Source organism: Prunus mume, linkage group LG1 (assembly GCF_029339155.1).
Source record: "Prunus mume cultivar Tortuosa linkage group LG1, ASM2933915v1, whole genome shotgun sequence".
Classification (NCBI taxonomy): domain Eukaryota; kingdom Viridiplantae; phylum Streptophyta; class Magnoliopsida; order Rosales; family Rosaceae; genus Prunus; species Prunus mume.
Window position 1 is genome coordinate 18,877,285 of NC_142698.1, and position 15,324 is coordinate 18,892,608.

Sequence of the window (15,324 nt, forward strand, 5' to 3'; positions counted from 1 at the left end):
CATCTTCTCGCTCTATTTATATCCTCTTATCTTTTCTCATCTCTGAAGCCTCCTCCAAGATGAACAAGAAGAATAGGAAGAACTTAGAAGGAGGAGAAACACTTATAGTTGAGGTTGAGTGAGGTGAGGAGTTACACACTTGAAAGAATGAGGGTGCGTGAAACGTCGTCGTGCACTTCCAACTGTTGAAGCTGCCAGCATGATCTGAGCTTTCTTTTTTATAAGAAAGGCTAGATCATGTGGTTGCTTCATCTGTTGACTGGAGCACCGTAGACCCCTTATCAGCCTCAACTGTTAATCCACCAGATTCTTAGCCGTGGATCTCTTCAAGAACCCATTAGGGTTTTCAACCCTAGCTAGAAAAGGTCTGTCTATTTCAACCATAAAATTTCCATCAATTCACTTTTGCACATCTGTCCCACAGTTTTCTCCTTTGCTCATCTGGGTATCTCACACAATTTTGCTTTTGTGCACAACCATTTTATTCATGGCACATCTATATCATATGTATTTTGATGTTTTGGACGTTGTGCATGTTATATTGTTAAAGTGAGAAACCTATCGGAGCTTTAGCATACAGCTAGGCTTAGGCTTGGGCTGTGGAGATCTCATCTCCATCTGAAGAGCAAGCGAGAGAGATATTGATGTTTGGGGTTTGAGTGACAGAATTTCTGTGTGTCAATGCAGTTTGGTGCTTTTGAGATCCATCCTCGTTCGTTGGGAAAAGTGTTTTTAATTAGTTATATTCCCTTCATGTACAGTTTTGTGTCCATTAATTATTAATTCAAGTTTCTATATGCATTCCTTTGTACTCATCTGTTCTTATCTTTTCATATATTCTTTTTCTATAAGTTTTTATTATTGAATTGAGATTCAGTCTTCTCAAATTACCAATTAATTATAATCCAAAACCATATATAGATGAGATGAGGAAATAATCTCTCTCTCTCTCTCTGTAACAGTGTATGTATGTATGAATTCGCCAGATTAGACTGCATTACCACAGTAACAATATTTAGCAGATCTAGGTGCTTGATGGAACATAGTTGCAGATCTGGTAGAAGGGCAAGAAAGAGAGAAAAAAGGAATCGGAGAATCTGTTTTTGGGGTTGTTCAAACACATACATCTCAAGGTGCAGGCGTGCATGGAACGGTTTGGCATTTCTTCCCTTTCTTTACTTTAATTTCTGTGATTGATTGATTGATTGATGTGGTCCTAAAATCCCATTAAGATCCTTGGTATATATTAACGTGTGCTGATAAGAAAACATCAGACAACAGGTCATGATTATTTCGTTTATGCATATCTCCCGGTCAGTATAATGTGTGACATCTTATCACGCCAATGCCTAAAACATGCATCTTAATTTCTGGATAACATTTAAGCTGCTACCTAACTTTTTCAATAACACACTCTCTCTCTCTCTCTCTCTCTCTCTGAGTCCGAGTCTTGCATACGTGGAAGTTTCATAATGTAAGCAAAAACTGCAGCACTGCATGAAATGAAACCAGTTTGATTGATATATATATATATATATATATTCATATCTAGAGTTGTATCTATGTTGTTCACTTTGTTTTGTTTGGAAGCCCCATTTGGCTACACTCCATACAAGCTTTATGGTTATTGAGTTGAGTGCAACCCACGTCACCCATTTGCTTTCTTGCAAACCCTGTGCAGGGTTTTCCTTTGTCTTAATACCTCAACAACAACAACAACTTGTTGGTGCCTTTGCTTGCTAGAGTCTGTTACATGCTATAATTGGGACTTTCCCACTGCCCAACATAAAACCATTTCTCGGTTTCTCATCCTGTTCACTATTTTTTCAATCCACACTTCAATTGGTTCCCTGGTGGTTTAGGTAGGCCTAGGCCCATTAATGAAATGAAATATACTTACGCGATGGTTTTATTTACACGTATGATATGAGTATGGTGTTATCAATCTACCCAAGTATAAGACAGTAACGAAGCAGATCTCTCACATTTTATACAAGGGTAAAGTTTCCCATGTGCTATAGTTAGTCAAATACAATAACTAGTTGATGCTTGATTGTGATTAGTTTCTCTCACGAAAATACAAACGCATGGACCTCAAGATTCTTTATTACTTTGCTGCCTCAAAAGATGTACATAGACGTTGATGAGGAAAAGAAAGAAAGAAAGAAAAAAGTGCATAGAATTAAAGATTCTTCGGAATTAAATTAGGGAAATAGATGAATAGAAATGGACTCTTATAAGAGCACGGCCCAGTACAAATTGAAACCGAAAATGTACAAACCAATCAAAACCACGTCACTTTATTATTTGAACAACTCAAAATCAAAATCAAAATGCCAACATCATTCTCACAAATTCATCATAATTGACTAAGCCATCACCATCCAAATCTGCTTCTCTGATCATTTGCTCTACCTCTTCATCTGTCAGTCTTTCTCCAAGATTAATCATCACATGCCTCAACTGCAACCATCCAACCATGTCGTCCCCATGCCCGTGCAGAACAAATAAAAAACTATATATTAGAAGCAAAGTCAAGATTAAAATCAGGAGTTCTTGGATTGTTTGAACTTTGATCTTCATTTGTTGGCAGGGTCTCATTAGCTAAGCGGGGTTAAATAAATTTTTTTTTTCTTCTAAAAATAATGGATGTGGAATATATTATTGGGATGAAGAATTATTCAACCTCATCAGGTGAAATGTAGCCATCCTGATCCTTGTCAAAAACTTTGAAGGCTTCTCTCAGTTCTGCATCCGCCTCATTTTCCTTCGTAATCACCACATTAATTAAAACCTGGATTAGTTAATTCTTTGTTTTGCTGTCAAATGATTACTGTTAGGTAATTAATTTTACCTTAATTTTTCTTTCCATGAGATGCAAGAACTCCCCAAACTCTACGGTTCCGTTCCCATCTGCATCGATTTCTCTTATCATGTTCTGCAGCTCTTCTTCCGTAGGATGTTGATCCAATGATTTGAGCGCAGTCCCCAGTTCTTCAATGGTAATGCAGCCTAACAAGTTTTTAAAGAAATAAACCAAATTAAACACATGAATAAAATCAAGGTAAGCAGTACTAGCTATGATGTTGCTCTGAAGTCCATGTGAATGCGGTATGCATCATTCATTTAGTATGGAAATCAAAGGACGCGCACACAAACATGAAACAGAAATTGCAACAACAATGAAAATGCCAGTAAATTAAGCCACACCTTCAGACAGTAATGATCAAGCTGCCATAGCAGCAAAGCATTCAAGTTGTCAAAGATCACGCATGGCTGCCTGAGCTGAGTATATATCTAGAAACTAACAGAAACAATAGCTCTAATAGCTGTTCGTAACCGAATTTACTGGCTTAATAATTTGGTACATAACATGTGTTGTTCATGTAAATCATTTGATTTCTTAAGAAACACTTGTGCAAAAGCAAGCAAGCAGATCCTACTCTCTCTAGCTATGATATAAAATATTTGGCTAAACATTCATAATTAATAATTAAGAAGAGACTAATTACCATCTCCATCCATGTCAAGGAGACAGAAAGCTTCCTGAAACTCAGCAATCTGTTGTTCAGTTAAGACCTCTCCCATGCTGTGTTTGATCATGATCTCAATTTCCAAGTTAACCACGTTTTGTGCTTGCACACGGTTACACAGAAATGAGACATATATTATATATGCTCTGTATCTTAAGTAAAGGGTAAACGTTGTCCGTTCTTTAAGTTAGAAAATATATATGAAGTCAAAGAAGTATTTTATTTATCTATTTGTATGATATGAATTTCGTCTTTAGTAAGCCAGTATTTCTAGAAATTGGTTTCAAAGTCGTGAGTGCACTGCGAAAGAATTGAGCCACCTTGGTGACCATGACTCTTGGAACATCCTTGTCCCTGCATTCACGCACGCATTTGATTTTGTCTATTGTATTCTCTTCCTTAAAATCAGTGATTTGATTGAATGAATGAATTCATGTGTTGCTAATGTGAAAAGGGATTAAATTGGACTCTTGTTGTTGTGTTGTCTTCAAAACAAACTTGTTTCTCATTATCAAACTACACACAAATAAATACTAGAATATGAATCTAGGGAGCATACATGATACATACATATGTTTCAAAAACCAAATTTAGCAATATATCTTCAATTGTTTGAGGTATATATATATATCACTGATGGACTTATGATCATCCATCACAGAACCTCATCAGCGTCCGGGCAAAAGTTGTTGATGCCGGCAAACTTGTGCCTAAGGGGAGGAGTGTGCGGGGTTGGTAGGGGGTAGAACTTGTAAATCCTCGGTTTTTTATTAGCTGCTCCCTTTGCTTCAAAGAGTTGCTCCCTGACATACCCCATCAGGAAATCCTTTCTTTCTTGAGGTAAAAATTCATCTTCTTGTATCACCTGCTCAAGGAGGAACTCCCTCAGTGGACTCAACGGTCTAGTATTAGTCTTATCAACCCCATTCCCATCATGATGGTCATGTAAACAGGGCACGGAGTATTGAATTTTGAGGCAACGGTCTGAGTTGATGTGTTCTAAAGCAACCTTTCTCTGAGTGCAGCCTAACACAAATATCTGAGGAGATCTCTTCATGAGTCTCTCAACTTTGGCTTGTCTCTTGTGGACAGGAATGTAGGGGATCCAATCCATCTTGAGCTTTTTCATTGGAATTATAACTCGTTCATTGGCTCCCGGCATGTCATAATCAGTTACGTCAAAGCCTAGTTGATGGCAAGGCGGGGAAGCTGATACAATGGCTACCACCACAGGGATCAAAACATATTCTCCGACATCTTGTTTATGAATTTCGGTTGTTCCGAACAGATAGAATTTGTTGTTGTTGGCATCGATCCCATGATGATGCAGCTTTCCTCCCTCTTGGAATGCTTGTTCAAGATGGGAGAAATCCCACTTGAATTCGTTGTAGACAGAGTCCACGTGATACCATGAAGTACAAACAGGAAAGGCAGCCTTCCATAGATCCTCGAGGTTGCGGGGCTCATCGGAGTTGCAGGGCTTCTCCTTGAGCCGCCGCAGCTTTGGCAATGGCCGAGCGGTGTCTTGCTTAGACGGCTTGTTCAGGTGGGTGGCCTCTTCCATCTCCATGTGGCTGGCCTTCCTCTTAGCTCCTCCTCTTTTCCCCATTGAATTTGATTGTTTCTCTTCTTTGATGAAGTTGAAGTTGAACTCGAAGTCGAAGGAAGGGCTGACTGATTAGATAGATTATTAAGAATCACGTGCAGGTCATAATTTATATAGGAAAGTGGCTGGACAGTTCCTAATTCAAGTAGGCTAGTTACCTTACCTTACTCATTCTTCCTTTCTTGCTTACCGTGTCTTCATAATCCAAGTAGGTTTCTTAGTTCATGTAGGATCATCAACAGAATTCGAAACAACTTGGACCCAAAAAAGGTTTAAAGAAGAAAGAAGTTACTTTGTGGGGTTTCGAAAAACACAAAGGAGGACAAAAGAGGACTGAAGAAGAGATGTGGGCTTTAGCATATTTGAGAGATAGGCTTTGTTGCTGAACACGAGATTATGGCTACGTGGGCTTTGTCTCCAAGGCCAATTACAAAGTTGGTCCTTTTTTTGGGTCTAAATTACAAAGTTGGTCTGCATTGATGATTCTGGTTCTGGTTTGGAAAACAAAAACAAAAGAAAGCTAGTCAACTTTGAGTCTTCCTTCCAAAATGAGCCAAATTGATAATTATGAAAATAAAATAGGGCTAAATTTTTGTCTATTTACAGTTTCTCTTGATCAATCACTTTTGACAAAATACCAATTATGCTCCTACTTAAGTTATACTAAATAAAAAATAAATTAATATAATAAGACCAAAATTATTTAATAAAAACTAAAATATCAAACTAAAATTTGTTGATTTTTAATAATAATATAAAATAAAATAAAATAAAACAGTGTTTGACGTTTTCTGTAATTAGCCTAAAAACCGAGGTGCCAAAGCTAAAGTTGCATTTTCGGACATCCCAGACCAGGAGACCAGACTATTCCAATTCCAAGTCCACTGCGTAAACTCCAATCCCAAACATCAAAATTTCAAAGTCATCTCTCTCTCTCTCTCTCTCTCTCTCTCTCTTTCTCTCTCTCGGAAAACTGAAAATGTCGGACGGAGCTTTAAAGGTCCTCGACGGGAACCACCTGAGAGCCATCGACCTTTCTCTGCCGGAAGCTGAGGTCAGCCTCACTGGAGCTCAGGTCCTCGACCTCGCTGACTCCAAAGCCTCCTCGTCTCTCTTCGGCCTCTCCTTGCCTCAGAGCCTCAAGTCCTCTGCTCTGAAACGCATCAGCCTTCAAGACGATGACGTCTTCCGCCTCAAGGAGCTAGATCGCGAGCAGGCTCTGAAGGTGATCACGGACTACATCACAGCGATCGCCGATGAATTAAAAGGTGCTGCTTGCATACCTATAATATATGATATTTACATACATTGTGTGATACGTTATGTTATAATTCCGAAAACGAGTTTATGATGACGTTCTCGTCGCCGATGAATTAAGAGCATGAATGTGCTTTTGTATTAGTGGATTTTGGCATCCGTGTATGAGATTTTTAATTTTTTTTTTTGCTTTGTTTGGTTGCCGAAAATATTAGGAAAAGTGGAGGAAAGAAATTGAAAAGCTTGAGTCTTAGACGTCTTATGTGATCTAGGATCTAAGAACTGATTTCTCCTCTATTCACTCTCATTCTGTCAGCAAGAAGAACAAATTATATCTGACTGAGATTAGGAAATCAGCTGTTTAGAAAGTGCCTGGCATCAACAGAAATTGGTTTTGGAGAATTTTGAGTTAGCCTACAAGCATTTGGACTATGGACGTTAGAGATTGAGATGTTGTTCTATTTTTAGAAATATGATGAACTGAAATATTTCAAAATTTGATTATGAAAATAATGCATGCTTATGCTGAAATTCTGTCTTCACTCTGCAGATGATCCACTTGTCATATCTGTCTTGGATGGATACACTCTTCGACTGTTTTTAGAGGATGAGGATGATTTTGCAATGCTAGCAGAGAATCTGTTCACTGATCTGGATGTAGAAGACACAGGAAAGATCAACAAGAATGAGATCCGGAATGCACTTGTTCACATGGGAGTTGAGATGGGCGTTCCACCCATTTCAGGTTCATATTGAATTCTTTGCTTTCGCTATTAATTTAATTAGGATGATTGAAAATTTATGTAGTTTGTTATCTGTAAATGAATAATTGACCCTACACAGAAACTAATTAAAGTTTTGTTATATTTGGTTGGTTCTCTAAAAATTTCTCATATGACTCGAGCACTTTTTTAAACTACAAGACTGCACCTTCTTGGGTCCATGGATGGCCTACTAGTAGGGAGGTACTCCATCTATATACAAGTGGCAAAGGATCAAATTTAGACCAGATTATTTCGATCCTCATTGGTCAGATTTGTAAATTGCTTTCGCTATTAATTTAATTAGGATGATTGAAAATTTATGTAGTTTGTTATCTGTAAATGAATAATTGACCCTACACAGAAACTAATTAAAGTTTTGTTATATTTGGTTGGTTCTCTAAAAATTTCTCATATGACTCGAGCACTTTTTTAAACTACAAGACTGCACCTTCTTGGGTCCATGGATGGCCTACTAGTAGGGAGGTACTCTATCTATATACAAGTGGCAAAGGATCAAATTTAGACCAGATTATTTCGATCCTCATTGGTCAGATTTGTAAATTGACTTTATCCATTTATTTTGAACATGCGATTAATACTTTCTAGCATCCTCTTTTTTTGGTTTAAGTTTGTTATTGCTCACCTTCTCATACTTTAGTTTTACTATTATATTCTGAGTGCTAGAGTGTATCTTGTGTATTCTGATGTGGATTTTGAGACTTTGCATGAACCTTAAACCCACAAGAGAGAGAAGAAGCTTATTTTGGACTTTGAATACTGTAGACCCTTATCATACTAGATATCTCATCAGGGGAATGAGGACTTTGATTACTGCAGTCACATCAGGGGAATGAGGACGGAAATCCTCTTAAGCTTTGTGCCTAGATTTCTCATCTCATTTTCCTCAAATTGTTTAATCTATGCTTAAAATACCTTGAGATTATTCATATTTTGTGTTTTGCAAACGAAGATTTAGTACAAAGTTTCACTTATAATGATTTAGCTTGTCTTTTGCACTATTAATTTGTGCATATGTTGAGATCTAGCTTGTCATGAAGTACTTAATCCAGTCTCTAGAATTTATGAACTGTCTATTCCATATTTGATGTTCTTAGTTATAGAGTTGATAATTAACAAGGTGCAATTTAACAGAATTTCCTCCTCTAAGTGATATCTTGAAGAAACACGAAGCTGATGGGGAAGAAGAACTGGGCCAAGCACAATTTGCTGAATTACTCCAGCCTGTCCTACAAGAACTATCAGAGGCCCTGGCAAAAAAGCATTTTGTTTTTATCCAGAACATCAAGATTGTCAATGGTTCCAAGCTAAGAAAGGTAGTTCCTCTTCCCCCATCTTTTATTTTAGTTCTTTTATGTTCTTCATTTGGTTAAATATTCCTTAATTTATCGTTTAGGAAGCTTGATCTCTACTTGCTATGTGGGAACTGAGTAACTAGTATTCTTGACTCTTCATTGACCAATACTATCTTGAGCTGCTTATGCTGCTAGTTCTGTTCTTCTATAACCCGTACCCTTTATCTTAGTGGCAAATATAGTATTGATATTTACCCCCCTGTTATTTGGAGAACTAAAAGAAACTTGCTTTAACACTGGTAACTAGGTTGACCTGGCAATGCAACCCTGTTTGGATATGCCTGTCTCGGAACCATTTATTGGTTTCGGAAGTTCAAGAATTTGAGTCACTGTTGGCACAAGCCTATATTTATGTTATGTGAATGCTTTTCAACAAAGTCTGATAAACTCCCAAAAACTATGCAGCTTTTGGCAGATGAGAAGCAATTGAACATTATCGTAGAGAAGATATTGGCGGATGGCTCGGGGAATGCAGAAAGAATCAGGAGTTTTCTTGAAAAAACTGGGACAGAGTTGGGCTTGCCACCATCTGAAGCGAACGAGGCAGTGGCCCTTTTGTATGATGCAGTGTTTGCTGATTTAGAGGAAGCAGGTGAGGATAAATTTGGAAATCTTGTGAAGCAGATCCTGGAGAAATTTGCAGAGCAGCTAGAAGCAAGCCCTGTTTTTCATGATATTTGAGCAGCTAGAAGCTCAACTGTCAGAGCTGCTTGTCTGTGCAGATGTCATTTTGAATTATTTGATTACATGTCATTTCCCCCAATCCATACAGCCAAATACGAACAAAATTACATTTTGTAATATCTGTGTGTACTAGAATCGTTGAATTGATAGCATGGTTTAAGGTGATATTTTACACTACTTTTAGGCCTTTGATTGGCTGAGTAACAATCGGTTATAAAAAGTATACAAGGCAGATAGAAGCTTTCAAGTTTCACCGCATTGTGTTGTGTTCATTGGCAGTGGTCTTTTGTGTGTTGGCTAGAATGATTGGACTAAGGGCACGTCCAGCGCTCCTCTTTTGCCTGGGCAGGAGGGGGCTTAGGCCCAACAATTGGCTCCAGCGCCAACAGCAAATGTTACTTGGGCTGTTGTTTGGATTTGCTAACATTATCGATGGCGTCAGCAACGAATAAAAAAATTCTAAAAATTAAAAAGAAAAAAAAATCCTAAATTTCAGATTTAATAAATACTTAGTCATATTCTTCACTTTTCACATCAAAATTAATAGTTTAAGTATAAAAAATAGAAAATAAATTTAAGTAAATAGTAATTGTCCCTACTCTTGCCTTTGGGGTGGAAAAAAAAAAAAACAAGGGCTACATGTGAATAGTAACAAACATTGTCTTGCATTTGCCTTGTCTTTACCCTTTAAGGCGGAGGTGCTCTAACTAAAAGCAATCAAAACTGATTTTTTATCAAGTGCTTTTGGCTGGAAGGAATTTCAAAATAGCACACATGTTACCGACACAGCTGTGCTTATCGGAAACGTGGTACGGGATGAAAGCACAGTCGCATGTGAAATTGCCGTATGTGATAAATGTTTGATGGATTTTGTCGATCCAAATCAGCCAATTTGGGAAACGTCGTTTTCTGTAAAGATGGACATGAAGGGAAGGGAAAAAGACATGTACTTTTTTGGACATCCACGTAACAAGATGGGGATCCCTTTGTTTTCTTGGTGAGTCTTAACGCTAAACTTCAGCCACGTTGCTGTCTGCCATTTGTAGCCACGAGATCCCCCCATCAATTATCAGATCACCATCTACAAGTTGCCAAATTGACACGATTGGATATATATATTCTTTTCCTTTATAACTTCAAAGGATCAAAATGCAAGTTAATTTCAAGAGAGTGTGTTCATACTTTGCACAAAGAACTTAAAAGGTCTATTTGATAATCATTTTAATTTTAGTTTTTAGTTTTTAGTTTTTATTTTTTATTTTTTGTGTTGAAGTACAGAGAAAAAAGATGGAGAATGAAAGTGAGAATGAGAGTAAAGATGGAATTGAGAGAGAAGATGAGATGAGAGGAGGAAGGAATGAGTAACAAAAGTAAAAATAAAAACTAAAATTGTTTTGAAATTGTTTTTACTTTCAAGTTTTTATTTTCACTTTTGTTACTCTTCCCTCGCATCCCCTCTCTCAAACTCATCCTCACTCTCATTCTCACTCTACTATAAAAAATGAAAACTAAAAACTAAAATCGAAATGATTATCAAACGGACCCTAAATTAACTTGGAATAATTTATACTATTAGTTGTATAAAAAGAAAATTGTCAATGAATAATATTCTTAGAGAATATCCATTGCAAGGAAAGGGATTGCGAATTTATGGCCAGAAATGGCAGTTGAGAAAATTGATGGATGTGTGTGATGGGTGTTTGGATTTTAAAGTTTTGAAAAAAGGTGAGGTAGGATTATGACAGCTTATGTGTCACCTTACAAGGACCACAAGAGAGAGCTGGGCTCCAAAGAGGGGAAATTATCTTCCCACCTCAGTAGAAATAGAAATACCACATCATATTTTGCAAACACAAAACAGCATAAACATTTGAGTTGTCCAATAATATTCAGGCAACCCCTTGCCATCAAAATTCAAACACGCAGATTGCAGATACCACGTCTATTGAAAGCGACCAATCTCAACAATCGATAGAGGTCATGGCATTGAACCAAAATTCAATCTTATAAAGGAAATAATACATAATACTGAGCAATGCGTCAGATGGGGAAACAAAATATGACTTGAAAGGGAATATTCTAAGGCAGCAAATTACTCTAACAGGCTAGAAATACAATGGGGGAATTAAAGCTTCCCTGCTTATTGTCCATGCACATAGATGCATTACTATGCGCCGCAATACCATAACCAAATCTACTAAATACTGGCTTTACCAGACCTCTCTGTCTTCAAACACTTCATTCTTTGCCATCAGCAGCACGTAGCGAACCAAGTTGAACTGGGGCTTGGGTTCCCACCACCTTAGATGACCCATAAATCGACAGGTCAGTGCCTTGTGCCTTCTCTTTCTCAATCTGTTCCTTGATCCAGAAGTATGTAATTCTCAGCCCATCCTATACGCGAAAAGAATGTGAATTCAAATTAGAAACAGGAAGCAATATCAATACAAGGTAAGGCATAGTTCAAATAACCCCCAACTTTAAACGAAACTTGGTGTGTTCAGAAACTGCAGAATGGATACATCAGATGTCACATAATCTCATTCTATATTTACCTTCAACTTCATGGTGGGAGCCCAGCCAAGTTTCTCTTTAATCAGTGTGTTGTCTGAGTTACGACCACGGACACCCTCTGGCCCAGGAATGTGCTGGATAGGCAGCTTCTTGTCCTCAAAGCTAAGAACTATCTCCGCCATCTCATTCATGCTGACCATCTCGTCACTTCCAATATTCACTGGCTCACGGAAGTCTGACTTTGTCAACCTAAAAACAATAGTGATAATTTAAAAAATGCGTGAAATATGCCTAGTCATGAATAATATGGAAAATTTAAGGGGATTTTCATGCAAAATGTAAAACGCAGTTTATATTCAATAAAGGTTGCTGTATCAGAGCCATAATCTGGTATAGGGTATTGTACGTTTTCCCAGAGATGAACCAAACAAATTACACACAAGTTTTTTATTTCTTCATTAAGTAGATTAATTCCTTTCCCTTCAATAACAAATGTTTTTCAAACATGTAAGATATTTGTTTGATCATATCTCCCATTCTCATACAGGTATTGGAGTGGAAAACGCCCTCCTATTCTACAGAACTTCTACAATAATTTATATATTAGTGCAAAGATTCACATTCAAGTAACCCTGTAAAGGTTTAATTTTGCTGATTCTAACATAATCAACTAAACTAGACTCAGGAAAACCTTGTCAAAACAGAAAAAACTGATCCATGAAGACCAAGTATTTTGCAGCTTAAAAACGCAAAGATTGTGAGTTTCAGCTAGTAAAAGTTTCGAGTTTTTTTTTTCTTTCCAAAACAAGAAATGCTTACCGAAGTACACCTTCTACACATTCATCGATGAAGGTGAAGGATCGAGTCTGAAGTCCATCTCCCCACATCTCAAACTTATCAGTGGAAGTGAGAGTCTTTCTGCAAAAAGCAGCAGGTGCCTTCTCCCTCCCACCTATACAAAACATAGGAGGAAGCAACAAAATTAGGCTACAAAGCAACAAAATTATGCATATATGTCAGTTATCACTGCAATTAAGAGGTCACCTTTCCAGGTTCCAAAAGGACCATAAATGTTATGGAACCTTCCAATACGACACTCAATTCCAAAGTCCTTTGTGTAGTGCTTGCACAACTCCTCAGTTGCAAGCTTCTCTAAGCCATAGGCATCTTGAGGCTACAAATAAAGGTGAATAAACAAAATTCATTAAATAAGTTCAAAAATAGAGTCCAAAATCATAAGCATTAAGAAGCATACCTCTGCAGGCCAGGCATCAGACTCCTTCAAGCTCACATCGGTTTCCAGCTGCTTAAACTCAGGGTAAATGCAAGCACTAGAAGCATAGAAAAACCTGCATGAACATATGATTGAGTATATCTTCACAGCATTTTAAGGAAAGGTCTCAATTATCAACTCAAACAGTACCAATTCATACATCTCAGCCAAATGGTACTAAAATTTTCAACCAAGGATAAAATGTACAAAGTTGAGGACATCAAACCTCTTCACTCCATTGATTCTAGCAGCTTCCACCATATTGAAGCTAATCATAGTATTATTGTAAAAAATGACAGAATGGTTGGACTGGATGAAGCCCATCCCACCCATATCGGCAGCGAGGTTGAACACATGGTCAACATTCTCGGTAACCTTCAAGCAATTATCCATGACCCTAAGGTCAACGAGATGGAATTCATGACAGAACATGTCTTCAGTCATGTGCTCGTTCTTCTTCCAATCAGAAGCAATAATGTAATGGCCCTCATTCTTCAATCTCCGAGCAATGTGTGAGGCGATAAAGCCACCTGCCCCAGTAATGGAAATTCGAAGCTTTTCTGAAGGCCAATAAGGTTCCCTCTCGAGGCTCTCATAGGTGTATGCACCATAGTCATGTCCACCAGTACTCCCCATTCTGCAAGATTAGATTCAATGGAAAAAATGAAGACTTTAGTATTACAATTTACAATCAATTACGGATCAGTTTACTAGCTTTGCTATACAAAGCTCAAAAAAGTTATCACTACTAAACTATTAAAGGAAAAGGAACCCAACTCAAGTAACATACATCCTCCAGGAAAACAACAAAACCCAAAAGTACAAATTAGGATCACTAACCGACAGAACTGCTACTTAAGCACAACGCTTGCATTTATGTCACACTCAAAATCATCAAATTAAAACCCACATCCACTGACTAGATATTGCACAGAACTTTAAAAATCATGAAAAATTTACCCCTGAAAGAGAAGTATAGAAAAACTGGAAAAAGAGCAAAGTAATTTAACACGTTACCTAAAGCTCTTTCAATAGGCAGGAGGAAATTACCACCAAAACATCTAAATTAACATGTAAAGAAAGTATAACAAACATGAAATTATAATTTATCACAAAAATTTAAACTGCATACGCCCAATGGAAGATATAACAAAGTTACACAGATAAACAAATAAATCTTCAAGAGTGCCAAAATCAAGCACTCATCTCAGTGTATAAAACGGAACGAAATTTTAGCACACAAGCCGATAAAACCCTGCTATACAAACTACCAGAATATCAATCAAGCACATTCACAACAGCCGTTATACAAGTAATTCAAAACAAACCCATCAAATGTTACAAACTAAATCCTGAATATAAGTATGAGGAAATGAATACTGGAACGAACATGAAAGAGCACGGAGAACAGAGTAGGTGAGAGATTCCAGGAAAACCCAGTTGAGATTTTTACCTTAAAAGAGCAAAGTTTGGTCCTTCGAAACTTGAGAAGCTAAGAAGAAGAGAATGAGAGGCCAAGTGGCTTCAGAGGAGATGGATGAATGGGTATGGACTCTGAGCCTGTAACGCCCGGCTATATATAGCACATTGGAACAGAGGAAACAAGGCCACTCATTTATTTCAAACGTTTTTTACACCGCAAATAATTGAGAGAGAGAATCACAGAGACCGCGTAATGGGAAGTTCTTGTATTCACAGTTATCTCATCTCTCAGTCACTCACTAGGGGTTAAATTAAAATTGCTCATCCCGGACTCTTGTATATACGGATCCAAGCAAGTACGGCTGTGACTCGACGGGCCCCAGCACTTGTCCAAATGAGCAGAAAATTCCCAGAAAGAGGACTTCAAGTGAAAAGGCCTGTTTTTTTGGGCCCAACAGAAATTGCTTGGAAGCTCCTTCATGTTAGCAGCTTTTGATTTTACCCATCGATGATACCAGTTGATATGATAGTTTCGTTTGTTCTTAATTGATAATTGATTTTGTATATGTGTGGGTTCAACTCAAACTCACATGTTTGAAATTGTATTCCGAACACGAAATTTCTTTTCGCCACATTTCATGCTTTGCTATTGTTTCAAACACTAAAAAATAATATTGTATGAGAATTATATTTCCTCCACCTTATTTTACATTTGATTAATTTCATAAATTCAAATCCTAATTTGTTGAATAGTTTCCACTTAGGTTTAGGTGTCTCAATATGTCTAGTATGCTATCGCCTCTCTCAATAAAAAATGTCCTCAAAAAAAAAAAAAAAAAATTTGGTGTCTCATGCTAGCACTTTGTGAGGGCAAGAGAGAAAAAATAAATTATTGAAA

At 37.4% G+C, this 15,324-nt stretch overlaps 4 protein-coding genes and 1 long non-coding RNA gene across 5 annotated transcripts; 2 read left to right on the plus strand and 3 right to left on the minus strand.

Moving 5' to 3' along the window:
* The first annotated feature begins 63 nt into the window (after window positions 1-63).
* LOC148921222 (uncharacterized) lies at window positions 64-811 on the plus strand. Its single transcript, XR_016123544.1, has 2 exons — window positions 64-365; window positions 551-811. It is a non-coding gene; the product is annotated as an uncharacterized LOC148921222 (long non-coding RNA).
* A 1,408-nt stretch (window positions 812-2,219) lies between these two features.
* LOC103318632 (calmodulin-like) lies at window positions 2,220-3,836 on the minus strand. Its single transcript, XM_008220036.2, has 4 exons — window positions 3,513-3,836; window positions 2,855-3,012; window positions 2,687-2,767; window positions 2,220-2,463 (listed from the first exon to the last, which is right to left on the minus strand). Exons 1-4 carry the CDS (start codon window positions 3,601-3,603, stop codon window positions 2,329-2,331), a joined length of 465 nt encoding a protein of 154 aa, XP_008218258.2. The 5' UTR covers window positions 3,604-3,836; the 3' UTR covers window positions 2,220-2,328.
* Window positions 3,837-4,188: 352 nt separating this feature from the next.
* On the minus strand, window positions 4,189-5,142 carry LOC103318843 (protein HEAT INTOLERANT 4-like). The gene has a single exon (XM_008220279.2). The coding sequence runs from the start codon at window positions 5,140-5,142 to the stop codon at window positions 4,189-4,191; it is 954 nt and encodes a 317-aa protein (XP_008218501.2).
* Window positions 5,143-5,937: 795 nt separating this feature from the next.
* LOC103318633 (calcium-binding EF hand family protein) lies at window positions 5,938-9,424 on the plus strand. The gene is made up of 4 exons (XM_008220037.3): window positions 5,938-6,407; window positions 6,947-7,141; window positions 8,313-8,494; window positions 8,939-9,424. The coding sequence occupies exons 1-4, from the start codon at window positions 6,119-6,121 to the stop codon at window positions 9,212-9,214; spliced, it is 942 nt and encodes a 313-aa protein (XP_008218259.2). The 5' UTR covers window positions 5,938-6,118; the 3' UTR covers window positions 9,215-9,424.
* Window positions 9,425-11,203: 1,779 nt separating this feature from the next.
* On the minus strand, window positions 11,204-14,551 carry GME (GDP-D-mannose 3',5'-epimerase). Its single transcript, XM_008220038.3, has 7 exons — window positions 14,458-14,551; window positions 13,231-13,641; window positions 12,987-13,080; window positions 12,776-12,905; window positions 12,551-12,683; window positions 11,773-11,980; window positions 11,204-11,611 (listed from the first exon to the last, which is right to left on the minus strand). The coding sequence occupies exons 2-7, from the start codon at window positions 13,638-13,640 to the stop codon at window positions 11,456-11,458; spliced, it is 1,131 nt and encodes a 376-aa protein (XP_008218260.1). The 5' UTR covers window position 13,641; window positions 14,458-14,551; the 3' UTR covers window positions 11,204-11,455.
* Between the last annotated feature and the right edge of the window lie 773 nt (window positions 14,552-15,324).